Source organism: Protopterus annectens, chromosome 6.part0 (genome assembly GCF_019279795.1).
Source record: "Protopterus annectens isolate FY-2018-M chromosome 6.part0, PAN1.0, whole genome shotgun sequence".
Lineage (NCBI taxonomy): Eukaryota > Metazoa > Chordata > Ceratodontiformes > Protopteridae > Protopterus > Protopterus annectens.
This window is the reverse complement of record NC_056737.1, coordinates 1,713,689,431-1,713,705,719: the sequence shown is the minus strand read 5'-3', so window position 1 is coordinate 1,713,705,719 and position 16,289 is coordinate 1,713,689,431. Positions and strand designations below refer to the sequence as shown.

Sequence of the window (16,289 nt, the reverse complement as noted above, 5' to 3'; positions counted from 1 at the left end):
GGGAATTTCTCTTGCTACCTCAGCACAGGCCTCTGGCTATACCTCCTGTCTTGGACATACTAGATGATGTGTACTCGGAGGCCTGCCTTAACCCGGATTCTTTACCTCCAGCCCCAGTCAAGCCTGACGGGTACTACCGGGTTCCTGACTCACACCAATTTCTATACAAAAGCCATGCTGCTGACCCAGAAACTATCTCACAGGGCCCCAAGGGAATTAAGGCCTCCACTGCTAAAAATCCATTACCTTCCAAGAGAGATTCCAGATCCTTAGAAAGGTGGGGAAAAAAGGTATATACCTCGGCCACCTTAACCATGAGGGCATTAAAGTGCCAGTTCCATATGCTAAAGTACCAACAGTTTCTGTTATCACAATTGAAAAGTAAAATGTCACAATCTGAACAACCAGACTTGAAGGAGTTGCAGGATTTGATGCATAGTGCAGAACAAGTGGGTAAACATACCTTACAATGTGGTTTTGATGCTCTAGAGGCCTCATGTAGAGCTGATGTTACAGGATCAGTCATACGTAGACATGCCTGGCTCAAGGAACAAACCTTACCAGATCATGTCAAAGCTAAATTACTAGATGCCCCTCTACAAAAGGATGTATTATTTGGTGCTAATGCTGAGGAGGTATTAAGGAAAATGGAGGAAAAGGCTAAATCAATGCAAACAGTGAAAGATTTTCTACAGGTACAACCCCCACGTTTCAGTAGAAATTGGCCTTCCAAAAATTGGTCCTTTCCAGCCACGGACAGACCCCAAAGAGGTAGATACAGGTGCCCGAGGGGCAGAGGGCAATCCCAAGGATCGTTTAGAGGCAGACAATGGCAAGCTCCTACACAAAGAGGTGGTGAGGATAGTTCGCAGCCATTCAGAAAGCAAGCCCAATGACTTTCCCCTTTGCATAACAAGCAAGGCTCAAATGGCAGCACCCTTAGGCGGAAAACTGGCATCATTTTCAAAAAATTGGCATATTGTCACAAAAGACAAATGGATCCTGGACATTAAAAACAGAGGCTACAGATTCCATTTTCACACCCTTCCAAAAATGAGAGGCATGCCAAACCTGCCACACAATCAAAGGGCAGAGGCACAAAGACAAATTTCAGATCTCATAGACATGAAAGCTATTCAAGAGGTACCTACTCACGAACAAGGTCAAGGTTTTTATTCCAGACTATTCCTGGTACCAAAGAAGGGAAAAGACTGGAGACCTATTTTGGACCTATCCATCCTAAATACATTCTTACTCGTACCAAAATTCAAGATGCTCACTTTACAGCAGCTTCTTCCCATGCTGGGCAAGGAGTCTTGGCTGGTAACATTGGACCTCAAGGAGGCATACCTGCATGTCCCAATCAGACAAAATTGCAGAAGATACCTCAGATTTCTTGCAGGTTCAACCCATTATCAATTCTCTGCATTGCCCTTTGGCTTATCTACTGCGCCCAGAGTATTCACGAAATGCCTGGAATCAGTAATTGCCTACTGCAGACTTCAAGGGATACAAATATACCCCTATTTGGACGACTGCCTGATCCAAGCGGACAGCAAGCACATACTTCTGAAACATCTGGCTTATGTAATAATGTTGTTGAATTCTCTGGGATACACAGTCAGCAAAAAGAAATCAAGGCTAATACCCTCTCGGAAAATAATTTTCCTGGGTGCCAACTTGGACACAAACACCCAGATGGCCTACCTCACGCCAGAGAAGCAGGGGCATCTAACTCAATACTTCAGAACAGTAGCAAATTTCACCAGGCTGACTGCAAGGAAAATCCTGCAGGCTCTGGGATTCACGGCATCTTGCATCTTACTAATCCCATGTGCAAAGCTGCATATGAGGAAACTTCAATGGTACCTGAAAAACCTATGGTCTCAACACAGCCACAGTTTGGAAACAATAATACCACTAATTCCATGTCTTCAAAAGGAATTTCTGTGGTGGGCTCAAGCATGCCAAACAAACACAGGTCTCCCATTCAGCAAGCCTCAAGCAAATCAAGTCATCACAACAGACGCCTCGGACTATGCCTGGGGGCGCACATGACAGATCGGTGCATTCAGAGCAAATGGTCCCAAAAAGAAAAGCACCTTCACATCAATCAAAAGGAAATGCTAGCAGTAATAAATGCTATTATAGCTTTCAAAGACCTTCTACAACCAGGTCAATTATTGATAAGGATGGACAACACCACAGTAATGTGGTACATAAACAAACAGGGAGGAACCCATTCATACCCCCTATGCAGGCTGGCCATGTCACTTTGGAACATGGCTCTGGACTTACAAATCGAACTTCAAGCACAGTACTTGCCAGGCAAGGAAAACACGCTGGCAGACAACCTAAGCAGAAATATGACAGATCCACACGAATGGAAGTTGCATCCTCAAGTTTTTGCAGAGATAATTCAAGCATGGGGAAGGCCAGACATAGATCTATTTGCCTCCCACAAAAATCACCAATTGACAAAATTCTGCTTAAGGATTTTTCATCCAAAGGCCTGGAGAAGTGGACGCTCTCTCTTTCAGTTGGACATCAATGACAGTTTATGCCTTCCCACCTCTTCCTCTGCTGCCCAAAGTTCTATTAAAAACCAGAGCAGACAGACCAAAGATGATTCTCATTGCTCCAGACTGGCCAAGACAACTCTGGTACCCACTCCTGAGGAGCCTGACGCATTCCCCACCATGGACCCTGCCTCTAATGCCTCTTCTTCTGACTCAGCACAGCTTCAAAACTCTTCACAGTCAGCTAAAAACACTCAATCTAGCCGCATGGAAGATTCCTTAGCATCACAACAGACCCTACTCTCCAAGGAGGTGCAGGATGTCATTTTGGAGGCCAGAAGGCCGTCTACTAGAAATGCTTACTCCACAAAATGGAAACGGTTTTGTGTCTGGAATGAAAAATGGGCCAGGATCCTGGAAAACTGAATTTACCTCAAATATTACAGTGTCTAGCTGAGCTGCTAAGCAGTGGACTTTCATTCTCCTCTATCAAAATCCATGCCTCAGCCATTTCTGCAGAATACAACACTGATCCACCTTTATTCTCTCACCCCCTCTTAAGACAGTTCCTCAGAGGGGCTAAGAATCTAAAACCCCCAAGGAAACAACCAATACCTGCTTGGGATCTCAATTTCATTTTAGAAAAGCTGACCTTGCCTCCTTTTGAGCCAGCTGCCTCAACAGATTTGCAATATTTGTCCTGGAAAACAGCTTTCCTTCTGGCTATTACCTCAGCACGCAGGGTTTCGGAACTACAAGCTCTCATGGCTATGCAGCCTTTTATCATCTTCCATCAGGACAGAGTTTCCTTACGAACCAACCCGTCCTTTATGCCAAAAGTGGTATCCAGGGTAGCTTTGAATCAGGCTATACACTTACCTACCTTTTATCCTAATCCTCAAAACAAAGGGGAGAGATTACTACATTCCTTGGACATCCACAGACAACTGCGTTATTATTTGGACAGAACAAAGCCTTTCAGAAAATCAGAACAGCTCTTTGTGTCCTATGCTATAGGAGCTCAAGGGAAGCCAATTTCCAAACAGACAATCTCAAAATGGATAGCCCACTGCATACGCTTTTGTTATTCTTTTCATAGCAAAACTGTACCTACAGGCATCAGATCTCACTCCACAAGGGCCACGGCTACCTCTGCAGCTTTTCTCAGAGGAGTTCCTACCAAAGATATTTTGGAAGCAGCCACTTGGAGTTCTGTGCATACCTTCTCCAAGCACTACCACCTTCCATTATACTCCAAATCTAGAGCAGGCTTTGCCACTGCAGTCTTGCAGGGCATTCTGGCTCCTCCTAGTTCCACCTAGTGCCTACCACCCCTTTCTTAGCTTTGGGATTCTACCCATCTGTTATGACTGCAGCTGTATGCACGATGAACATAGTACAGTTTTGTACCTACCATAAATGTAGATGTTCGAGTGCTAATACAGCTGCAGTCCAGGTTTCCCTCCCTCCTTTCCCTCTTGGGACAGGTCTTTTGGCTAACACCTCCTCATACAACCTGATTGGGGTATTCATTCATGATGTATTTGCTTGCACTACTGTATTTTGATTATATGGCATTGCTTTATTACACAAATTTATGTATTGCCTTCCTTCTGGGGGCACCTGACATCTGGGGCAAGAAAAACTGAGGAAAATGGCGTTGGCTGGTTCTTTTATACCCCTGTCGCACTGATGTCAGGGAAGAAGCGACGACAACCGACGCCGGACCTAGACTTTGGAATTCGGCCGACCGAGGACCCGCCTGACGGCAGGAGAACCCATCTGTTATGACTGCAGCTGTATTAGCACTCGAACATCTACATTTATGGTAGGTACAAAACTGTACTTTCTCTCTTGCAAATTATGTATCTTAATTCATTAATTTCTGGAAGGCTGTTAATTTCACTGTCAATAGATGCATGTAAATTGCGTTGAACCAAGGCTGAAATATTTGTTTCTCTTTCCCATGTTCCTGTAGTCATTCAGCAGCAGCATAGAGCCATTGCCAACGCTGGAAGGCCTAGATAACACAGTGTTTGGAGGTATGGATGGAAAAAAGAGGTTTTATTTAATAAGTAAGTTGTTACTTGCACTGTTTACCTGTACTAGAATCTCATAATACAAAAAAACTATAATTGAAATACCCCTAAAACCATCATGCCTACAGTCAGTAGGTCACATAAGTGAAAATTGCTTAGTTAAGAAGTTATTTATGTATGACTTTGTAGATTGGGTTAGTTCCTTTGAGGTTATGCCTGTTTTCAGATGAGACCTGGGGTAGTATTCATACTGACAAGGGGAAATTCGGCCATGACATTGCGGAAATTACTCCTTTGTGCCTGATCAGTACCATGGAGTCTTTGACATCTACTTGAGCTCCTGTCATAACAGACAGAATGACCTTGGTTTAATATCTCATCCAAAGGATGGCGCACTCATTGTGTGCAGTGACCCCCTTTAAGCTGTATTTCAGAACCAGTACTGAGTAATGAATCTAAGAGTCTAGCCTGTGAATAGAACTCACAAGCTTCTGATCTTCCCGCAGTAGAGGCTAGTGTGCTGCCTATTGAGTCATTGACACTAGGGTACCACGGAAGCAAGTGTTCTTAGCAGTGTAATCCAGGGGTTGCTGTCACTTAATAGTAGCTTTTTAGTACCACTGAAATTACTGGTTCCATGGTGCAAATGTGTAAACTCTTGACTATGAACCATAAGACAGTTTTTGAGTAGCTGGCCTTGGCACTGTAACAGCTGGCTGGTGAAGGGATGGAAATAAACATCTTGTGCTGCATCCTAAGGTGCTACAACACCCATTTTCCTCATGGTTGCAGAGATTTCTACCTCTGAGAGACAGAATGTACAGGTGAAGTACAATCAGATGGTCCTCTGCGAAAGGTATACAGTTGTTGACATGCACATGAACTGTACTGGTAGTGCTTGCTGTTGTGCATGAGTAGCTGGGCTTTTAGGGTACATCAGGAGGAAGGCATTTTCTTCTGTCGTGATACCACCGTACTGGGGTGCACCCTGTCTGCTCTCTGCCTTGCTAGTGGAATCTAAGGGGAGGAGCTAGGATACAACAGATGTTGCTTAGCTTTGCAGAGGAGGGCACAGACATCAGAAGTGAAAAAAAATCATTGCCATTATCCATTTTGTAAATAGTTTGGGTGACCTCAGTTCATGCGCTGCTCTTTTCTGCTGTTGACTAATCATGGTCCCTACAGAATGTCTGCTAGAGTTCTTTTAGTATTTTTTTTTGGTTTTGTTTCCCCATCTTAATTAAATCTCATTTTTTTCTTTGTTTAGAATGGCATACTAGGGTATGTGTTGCTATAGAAAGGTAGCCACCATCAAAGCACACTGATCTAAGATTACTTTAAAATGGTGCCATAAGACTTTCCTTCATGTATCAGGCAGCAAACTTTGATTTGGGGGGGGAAAAAAATCTCTCGAACAAAAATCTCCTATACAAACGTTATGTGGTTTTGAATAGGGTTGTACTTCTTGTTTAATACCTAGCTTATTAGGCCCAGTTTCTTTTTGAGTTCCAAAAGAAAGCTGTGCCTGTGTACCATATAAAGGCATGGGAGAGGAGGAGGAATATCTGATTTGATATTTTCTACAGTAGTTAGCTGATGGAATTTCCCTTTATGTTTACTCCAATTCAGCACATTTTTGTTAACGTTCAGCTCTGATAATGGGGATCCTTCTTGGTGAGTCTGTAGTCAGGATGCTGTTCCTTTATTTACTTTATGTATATTGTTTCTGTGAAGTTAACATGCTTGGGTATGAGCATACCCTCTACCAGCACTTGCTTTGATTTCATATGTTGCACTGTGAGATCGTGCCTAACAGTCTTTCTTGCTGGTCGGCTGACTCCTGTTATTTTTGGTGCTTCATACCGAAGACATTCTTCTTTTCAAAGCTAAGTACCCCGTTGAGGAAACTTTTTGTTGCTCCAGACAGATGTCAGAAAAAGTTAATAATTGTATTTCATGTGGGAAGCAAATACCTCATAAGGATTTTCACTCTTACTGTTTTCCTTGTCTAGGCCCTGACCACGACGTAGCTAGATGTCGGTTTTGTGCTAGATTTAATCAACGTACTATTAAACGGAGATATGATTTTGCCTTTTATTACTTTGGGAGGCGATTTAAGTATAACATGTCGGACACGCTTCCGACTACCGGAGTTTATAAAAGGACAAGGATAAGGATAGGCCTCCGAGGTCCAAATCAGACAGTTTACAATCAGAGCCAGTTGGCAGTTCGGCCGTCGTCAGTGAGGTGCTTTCGCAGCCCCTGTCGTCGGCCATTACAGAACTGCTTGCCAAAACGGACTCCCACGAGGAGCCAACGAGGCCTTCGGATACTCCAGGTGCAGAACCTTCGGATAATGCTCCCTCGGATGGGTCCAGAGCCGCTGTGCAGGTACCGGCTTCCGAGGGGGTTTTCAGGCCTATGCAGCTTCAGGTAAAGGCAAAGACAAAGACTCCTTCTAAAACAAAGACTCAAGCCCAGGCCTCCTCTGATCCCGGGACCTAAATCTCAAAAACAAATGCTTAAAATGGCAGAGGACTTGCTAACTATGATTAGGGGTTCCCATCCCCCTCCAGACAAAAGGCCAAGACAAGAATTGGATTATAAATCCTCTGATCAGGTATCTATCTCTTCAGTGTCTTCCTCTGAACAGGATTATACTTTCCCTCCTTATGAGGATTCTGATGCTGAGGAATCCATTCCTTCAGCTTCTCCTCCTGAGGATTATTCTTTTGGGGAAACTTTACATGACATGAGGGAACATTTTCACTGGGAAGGACAGGAGTACTCTGAATCTAAGAGAAGGCTTGGGGATTTCCTTCTTCTTCCCCAACACAGACCCCTGGCTGTTCCTCCTGTTTTGGATATTGTGGATGGTCTTTTCTGAGTCTAATTTAACTCCTGACTCCTTTCCTTCGGCCCCTGCTAAGCCTGATAGATATTACAGAGTCCCTGACCCCCACCAGTTTCTATTTAAAACTCCTACTGCTGATCCAGAAACCATTTCTCAGGGTCCTAAGGGTGTTAAGGCCGCCACTGCTAAGAACCCTATTCCATCAGATAAGGATTCTAGAGCTTTGGAGAGATGGGACAAAAAAGTGTACACTTCTGCTACTTTATCTATTAGGGCTTTAAATTGTCAATTTCATATGTTGAAATATCAGCAATACCTTTTGTCTGTTATGAAACAAAAACTGTGTACCATTTCTGCATGTGCAGACAATAAGGAATTACAAGATTTGATGCATGCTACTGAGCAGGTGGGGAAACATACCTTACACTGTGGTTTTGATGCTTTGGAGGCCTCTTGCAGGGCGGCTGCCACTGGCACGGTCATTAGAAGGCATGCTTGGTTAAAGGAACAAAATTTGCCTGATCAAGTAAAAGCGAAATTACCGGATGCTCCTGTTCAACATAATATTTTGTTTGGGTCTAAGGCTGAAGAGATTATAAAGAAATTGGAGGATAAGGCAAAATCCATGCAAATGGTTAAGGATTTCTTACAAGTTCAGCCTCCTAGATTTAGCAGAAATTGGCCAGCTAAAAATTGGTCCTTTCCCAGCTCGGACAGGCCTCAGAGGGGTAGATATAGGCACCAGAGAGGGAAGGCCCAAGCACAGACCTCTTATAGACCTAGACAGTGGAGTGTTTCCACCCCCAGGGATGGAGAAGATAGGTCTCAACCTTATAGGAAACAGGCTCAATGACTCCCCCTGCATGGCTCCAGGAACCTCTCTCCTGGAAGCTCCTCTGGGAGGAAAACCTTTCTCTTTTTCACCAAAATTGGACTTGCATAACCCAAGACAAGTGGGTTCTGGATGTAGTTTTAAGAGGTTACAAATTCCACTTTCACGCCTTACCAAAACCAAATGGATGGCCAGACCTACCAAAAACTCAATGGGCAGAGGCATTAAAACAGGTGAGGTCCCTCATGGCTATGAGGGCCATAGAACTGGTTCCAAATTCAGAGACGGGACAAGGCTTTTATTCAAGACTCTTTCTAGTTCCCAGAAAGCAAAATACTTGGAGACCCATCCTGGATCTGTCAGTCTTAAATACTTTCCTGGAGATACCAAAGTTCAAGATGCTTACTCTGCAGCAGCTCCTGCCAATGTTGAGCAAAAATGCATGGATGGTGACATTGGACTTAAAGGAGGCTTACCTACACATTCCTGTCAGACAGGAGTGCAGAAGATATCTCCGGTTCAAGGCAGGCTCGAAACATTACCAATTCTCTGTGCTGCCCTTTGGCTTGTCTACTGCGCCCAGGGTCTTTACCAAGTGCCTGGCACCAGTAGTAGCTTACTGCAGACTCAAGGGAATTCAAATTTACCCTTATCTAGATGACTGCCTTATTCAAGCAGACAGCAAGGACATTTTACTCCAGCACCTGGAATTTGTTCAGAATCTACTCAAGTACCTGGGATTCACTGTGAACGTAAAAAAGTCAAATTTGGCACCCACTCAACAGATAACTTTCCTGGGTGCTCTTTTAAACACAACCCAGATGGCATTCCTGACGCCAGAAAAACAACTCCAGCTGGCTTCAACTTTCAAAAGCCTGGCGTTAATGTCTCAGCTAACTGCAGGGAAATTCCTGCAGGCTTTGGGTTACATGGCTTCCTGCATCCTACTCATACCATATGCAAGACTGCATATGAGGAAGATACAATGGTACCTAAAAAGCGTATGGTCCCAGCATTGTCACAGTCTGGAAACAGTGATTGCTGTCTTGCCTTGCCTGCAAAAGGAATTCCGTTGGTGGGCCATGACATGTCTTCAAAACAAAGGGAAAGCCTTCAGTCTACCTCCAGCCTACCAAGTGATAACCACGGACGCCTCGGATTATGCATGGGGAGCCCACTTGCAAGGGAAAGGCCTGCAAGGTTTTTGGACAGAGGATCAGAAGCATCTACATATCAATTTAAAAGAGATGTTAGCTGTGCAGAATGCCCTCTTGGCTTTCAGGGATCTTTTACAGTCAGGGAAGCTACTGATATGGACAGACAACACCACAGTTATGTGGTACATAAACAAGCAAGGGGGTTCACACTCCTACCCCCCTTTGCAGACTAGCCATGACTCTAAGGAACACAGCACTAGCTTGCAAATTGGACCTACAAGCTCAATTCCTGCCAGGGAAACAAAACACTCTGGCAGACAGCCTGCGCAGGAACCTGTCAGACCCACACGAGTGGATGCTAGACACCCAAATATTCAAGATGATTACAGAAGCCTGGGGCTGCCCTGACATAGATCTATTTGCATCTCCCCACAACTACCAGTTACAGACTTTTTGCACAAGGACATATCACAAGCTAGCATGGTAAGTGGATGCTCTCTCATTCAGTTGGTGGAACCTCTCAGGGTGTGCCTTTCCACCACTACCTCTTCTACCAAGGGTGGTGTTAAAAATAAAACAGGACAAACCAAAGCTGATCTTACTAGCCCCGAATTGGCCTCGGCAATTTTGGTACTCAACACTGATAAATCTATCCCAGGAACCTCCTTGGATTCTACCTCAGATTCCAAATCTTTTGTCTCAGCATCAGGGCCAGGTCCTGCACTCTCATATCAAAACTCTCAGCCTGGCAGACTGGCGTATTCAGGGTCTGTAATTAATCCTACCCTTTCCAACCAGGTCATGGATGTTATCTTAGAAGCCAGAAGACCTAGCACTAGGAAATCTTATGAAGGTAAATGGAAGAGATTTTGCACCTGGATGCATGCTCAGGAATCAGATCCTCACATTCCAAATATTCCATTGATTTTACATTACCTAACAGATATGTTGCATAAGGGTTTATCTTTTTCCTCCATAAAAATACATGCCTCAGCTATCTCTGCACATTGTAATACAGATGATCCAATTTTTTCACATCCACTTCTGAAACAATATCTCAGAGGAGCAAAGAATTTAAGGCCCCCTAGGACTCCACCCATTCCTGCCTGGGACCTCAATTATGTCCTGGAAAAACTTACTCTGCCTCCTTTTGAGCCTGCTGCCACATCTGATATAAAGTATTTATCATGGAAGACTGTTATCCTACTGGCTTTAACTTCAGCCAGGAGAGTCTCGGAGTTACAAGTGCTCATGGCTGTGGAACCTTACATTATTTTTCATCAATACAGGGTTTCTTTGAGGACTAACCCTACTTTCATGCCTAAGTGGTTTCTAAAGTGGCTTTAAACCAAACTATTCACCTGCCAACTTTTTCCCTAATCCACAAAATAAGGGGGAGAGGATCTTGCATTCTTTGGACATGCACAGGCAGCTTCGCTTTTACCTGGACAGAACCAAGGATATCAGGAAAACAGAACAACTGTTTGTTTCCTATGCAGCAAATTCCCAAGGCAAAGCTATTTCAAAACAGACCATTTCTAAATGGATTGCTCATGGAATCAGATTTTGTTACTCTCATCATGGAAAGCAAATCCCAAAAAAAATTAGGACACACTCTACCATAGCTGCTGCTACTTCAGCTGCCTTTCTCAGGGGAGTCCCTACCAAAGATATTTTGGAAGCTGCAACTTGGAGTTCAGTGCATACTTTCTCTAAGCACTATAATCTCCCTCTTTATTCTAAGTCTAGGGCAGGCTTTGCTTCTGCAGTCTTGCAAGGCCTTCTAGCCGCCCCTTCTACTCAGTAACCACCACCCTTTATCTCAGCTTTGGGATTCAACCTTACAGTGATGACTGCAACAGTGAAACACAATGAACATAGTACAGTTGTGTACACTTACCATAAATGTAGATGTTCGAGTGTCTTCACTGTTGCAGTCTGGGTTACCCACCCTCCTGTCCCCTCTTATACTTTTATTGGTGTGGTTCCCTGCTTCACCCTTCTGAGGTGTATTTGCTACAGGGTATGGGGTTTGTTGTATGTTACATTTTTGTTTTACTTTTAGCCTTTACTTTTGGGCACCTGACATCTGGGGCAAGAAAAACTGGAGAACATGGCGTCGGCTGGGAGCTTTGTACCCCTGGCGCACTGACGTCAGGGAGGGTGAGTACACAGCCGACACCGGACCCAGACTTTGGGATTCTGGCCGACCGAGGGCTGCCTGCCGACAGGAAGAACCCTGCAGTGATGACTGCAACAGTGAAGACACTCTTAACATCTACATTTATGGTAAGTGCACACAACTGTGCTTTGCTAGGCCTCCTGAGTCTCTCCGGATTGCTAGTAAACCTTCCAGCCACAAACCTACTCACAAACAGGCGTCAGCCTCCCTTCCTGTGCCTCAGTCCTAGTTGTTAAAGATGGCTGGTGATCTTCTCTCCTTGATTAGGGGCTCCACCCCCCCCCCCTTCAAAGAGGGCTAGGGAATTATCTCCTGATGTTTTGTCTGTTTCAGATTCTGAGCTTTCCAGTATGTCTGCTGGTGAAGAAGGAAATTTTCATCTTTTTTCTGGCTTTGAGGATTCTGATGCTGAGGACTCTATCCCTTCTGCCTCCCCTCCAGAAGATTTTTCCTTTAGGGATACTTTAAATACCCTTAGGGAGAATTTTAAATGGGAATGTCGGGATTTTCCACAGTCTAAGAAAATAATTAGTGAATTTTTGGATTTGCCACAGCATAAGCCTCTGGCTATACCTCCAGATGTTCTTCGTCTTCCCTTGCTGCAGTCCTGACAATTGGGTATAGTCCGCGTCCCAGTCGGCCCGAATACCAGAGTATAAGGCTGACGTCGGTCATGGCGCCTTAGACTGACGTCAGTACGTCAGGGTACTAATGCGCATGACCGACGTCATTTCCTCAGTCTTTTTTGCCGCATGGTCCGATGCAGAAGCAATTTTGCGAGTGCAGGTTGGCGTTCTGAGATTTTCCGAAACCGGAGTTTCAGACCGAATTCAGAGTTGGCTAAGTAACCCCGTTGGGGAACATTTTGGTTTTTTCTTGCCTCAGTATTTAACGGATGTCAGAAAAAGTGAATAACTGTATTTCTTGTGGGAAGCAGATACGCATAGGGATTATCATACTTTGTGTATACCTTGTTTAGGGCCTGAGCACGGCGTTGTTGGTTGCCGCTCTTGTGCTAGATTTAACAAGCGCACTATTAAGAGGAGGCTTGATTGTGCTAGGTTAGTGTTTGGGAAACGTTGCAATTATACTATGCCGTCGGATGCTCCGGCCTGCTTCATCTAAGAAGCGCAAGGACAAAACAGTGAAGTCTAGGGTGAGGAACCGGCAGTCCCAGGCGTCGGTCCTTTAGTAGGCTCAGGAGCCAGAGGTTTTGCCAGGAGTCTCTATGGAGTCTCAGGCAGATGCTTTACTGTTACAGGATGTGCCCTCTCAGGAGGTAGGCCAGGCTGAGGGGGCTTCTCAGGTAACTGTTCTTCCCTCTCTTCCCAAGGTAGTTAGGGCCTCTCCTTCTGTTGCCAAAGCTTCTTTTAGAGGAAGGCCAAGTTCAGCTTCTGTAGGGGCTTCTCCTAGCATTTCGGCTCTGTGCCTAAGAAACATATGCTTAAAATGGCAGAAGATTTGATTACTCTGATTAGAGGTTCTATGCCCCACCTGATAAGAGGCCTAGGGTGGAACAGGAGTTTGATAGTTTTGAACAGTGTTCACAGGCTTCAGAGTCTTCTGTGGAAGACTTGCAAGAGTTTCCTACTTATTCTGATTCTGATGTGGATGATTCCACTCCTTCTGCTTCTCCTCCTGAGGATTTTTCATTTTCAGAGACTCTTCACTCCATGAGGGAGCACTTTAAATGGGAAGGCCAAGATTACTCTGACTCCAGAAAAGGCTTAGGGAATTCTTGTTTTGCCCCAGCATAGGCCCTTAGCTATTCCTCCTGTGTTGAATGTGGTGGAGGATGTTTTGCAGAAGCTTCTCTGAACCCTGATTCCTTGCCTCCTGCTCCTGTTAAGCCTGATAGGTATTATAGGGTGCCCGAAGCTCATAAGTATTTGTTTAAGAGTCCCAGGGCAGACCCAGAAACTGTTTATCAGGGGCCTAAAGGTGTTAAAGCTTCTGTGGTTAAAAATCCTGTACCCTCTGATAAAGAGGCAAGGGCTTTGGATAGGTGGGGTAAGAAAGTATATACTTCTTCCACTCTAGCCATGAGGCGTTGAATTGTCAATTTCATATGCTGAAATATCAGAATTATCTCCTTTCACAATTGAAATCTAAGGTGGATGCTTTGGCGGAAGGTATTGAGTGTAAAGAATTGCTGGATTTGGTTCATGTGTCTGAACAAGTGGGTAAGCATTCTTTGCAGTGTGGTTTTGATGCTGTTCAGGCTTCCTCGAGGGTGGCTGCTACTAGTTCTGTTCTTCGCAGACATGCATGGTTGAAGGATCAGAATTTAGCTGAGCATGTTAAGACCAGGATTTTGGATGCTCCTTTACAGTCTGATGTGTTGTTTGGACCGCCTGTGGAAGCAGTTTTAAAGAAAATGGAGGACAAAGCTAAGTCTATGCAGACTGTTAAAGATTTTTGCAGGTGCAGCCTCCAAGTTTAGTAGAAATTGGCCTGCTAAGGGGTGGACATATCCTGCTTATGGTTCCCAGTCTAGGGGTAGGTCTAGGCGTGGTAGGGGCAGGGCTGAAGGTTCTTTAGGCCTAGATCAGACAGTTTACCTGCTCAGACTTCTGGTGAGGGCAGGGGTCAGTCCTTTCGTAAGCAGAACCAATGACCTGCCTTTTCAGCTGCCAGTGGACTCTCGTCTGGCAGCTCCTTTGGGAGGAAGATTGTCTCTTTTCAAAGAAAATTGGGATTTAATCACTCAAGACAGATGGGTGCTGGATATCATTCATCACGGGTACAGATTTTATTTCCACACAATGCCCCCTTACAAAGGCATGCCAGATGTTCCTCCTCCACAAAGAAAAGAGGCTCACAAGCAAGTTTCTCAGTTACTCCAGATAGGGGCTATTCAGCCAGTCCCTGTGTCAGAAAGGGGCTTGGATTTTATTCTCGCCTGTTCCTAGTACCAAAGAAGGGGAACACGTGGAGACCAATTTTGGATTTATCTATCCTCAACACTTATCTGGACATTCCCAAGTTCAAGATGTTGACGTTACAGCAACTGTTACCTCTGCTGGGCAAGGATCACTGGATGGTAACTTTGGATCTCAAGGAAGCTTACCTTCATGTGCCCATAAGGCTAAGTTGCAGAAAGTATCTGCGGTTTCGAACTGGAGATTTTCATTATCAGTTCTCTGCATTGCCCTTTGGCTTATCTACTGCGCCCAGAGTATTCACAAAGGTTCTGGCTCCAGTGATTGCTTACTTCAGGCTTCAAGGCATTCAAATTTATCCTTACTTGGACGACTGCCTGATTCTGGCTCAAGAAAAGGAACACCTTCTACAGCATCTGGAATATGTCATAGCAGTGCTAAGATGCCTAGGGTATTCTGAGAACGAAATAAAGTCCAGTCTAGTACCCTCTCAAGACATGTGCTTTCTGGGTGTGAGACTGAATACAGCAGCCCAGATGGCCTTTTTAACCCCGGACAAACAAAAGAGTCTGTCACTTTACTTCCATCAACTATCTCATCAGTCCGTGCTGACTGCAAGGACAGTCCTTCAAGCATTAGGGTTCATGGCATCTTGTATTCTGGTGCTTCCCAATGCCAAACTGCATATGAGGAAGCTGCAATGGTATCTCAAAGATGTATGGACACAGCACTGCCAAGATTTGGACACTGTCATTCAAATAATACCTTGCCTTCAAAAGGAATTCTTGTGGTGGGCTCAGGAATGTCACCTAAACAAGGGACTCTCTGTGACCCGGCCAGAGGCGAGTCAGATTTTAACGACAGATGCCTCGGACACTGCTTGGGGAGCTCATCTACATGGAAAGTGGATACAAGACAAGTGGCCTGCCAGACTACAGCATCTACATATCAACATGAAGGAGATGTTAGCAGTCCAGTTTGCATTGCTGGCGTTCAAGGAGTTACTTCTTCCAGGGCAGGTGTTGATTCTGACAGACAACACAACTGTCATGTGGTACATCAACAAGCAAGGGGAACACATTCTTATCCTCTATGCAGGCAAGCAATGATTCTATGGGAGACTGCGTTAAGCCTGCAACTGACTCTTCAGGCAAGGTTTCTGCCAGGAGCACAGAACTCCCTAGCAGATGTATTAAGCAGACAAATCATGGATCCCCACAGTGGAAACTGGATCTTCATGTATTTCAGAAATTGACAGTGTCATGGGGAACTCCAGACATAGATCTGTTCGCTTCTCCACTAAACCACCAGCTGCCAAAGTATTGCACAAAGGGTTTCATCACACAGCTTGGAAAGTGGATGCTCTGTCTTTCAGTTGGAAAAACCTTCATGTCTATGCCTTTCCACCTCTACCTCTTCTTCCAAAGGTATTACTAAAGGTCAGACAGGACAGGCCAAGGATGATTTTGATAGCTCCAGATTGGCCTCGCAACACTGGTACCCACTTCTAAGGAGTCTTGTAAAGAAGCCTCCATGGCCTTTACCTCTGATTCCTCATCTGTTATCTCAGAAGGACGGTCATCTGCTCAATGTCAAGCTTCCATCTCTTCATCTCACAGCTTGGCATATTCTGTGTTGAAGCATGGTAGGTCTCAGCTTCCTCAACAAGTTTTAAATGTGATTATGGAAGCTAGAAGGCCTAGTACTAGGAGAGTGTCATGAAAAATGGAAGAGATTTTTATTTTGGAGTACAGCAAAGAATTTGGAGATTTGAGCCTATTTTGAGTGTGGCTCTTCAATATCTTACTGAATTATTGGACAAAG

At 44.7% G+C, this 16,289-nt stretch overlaps 1 protein-coding gene across 2 annotated transcripts in view; it reads left to right on the top strand.

Moving 5' to 3' along the window:
• MAP3K2 (mitogen-activated protein kinase kinase kinase 2) overlaps positions 1 to 16,289 on the top strand; it is a 2,021,635-nt gene that overhangs the window by 1,072,743 nt on the left and 932,603 nt on the right. Inside the window, exon 9 of one of the 2 annotated variants that reach the window (XM_044075108.1) lies at positions 4,498 to 4,561. In XM_044075108.1, coding sequence (XP_043931043.1) covers positions 4,498 to 4,561 — 64 coding nt within the window. Of the gene's footprint in view, positions 1 to 4,497; positions 4,595 to 16,289 lie in introns of both variants that reach the window. The other variant, XM_044075107.1, reaches the window with a different exon arrangement.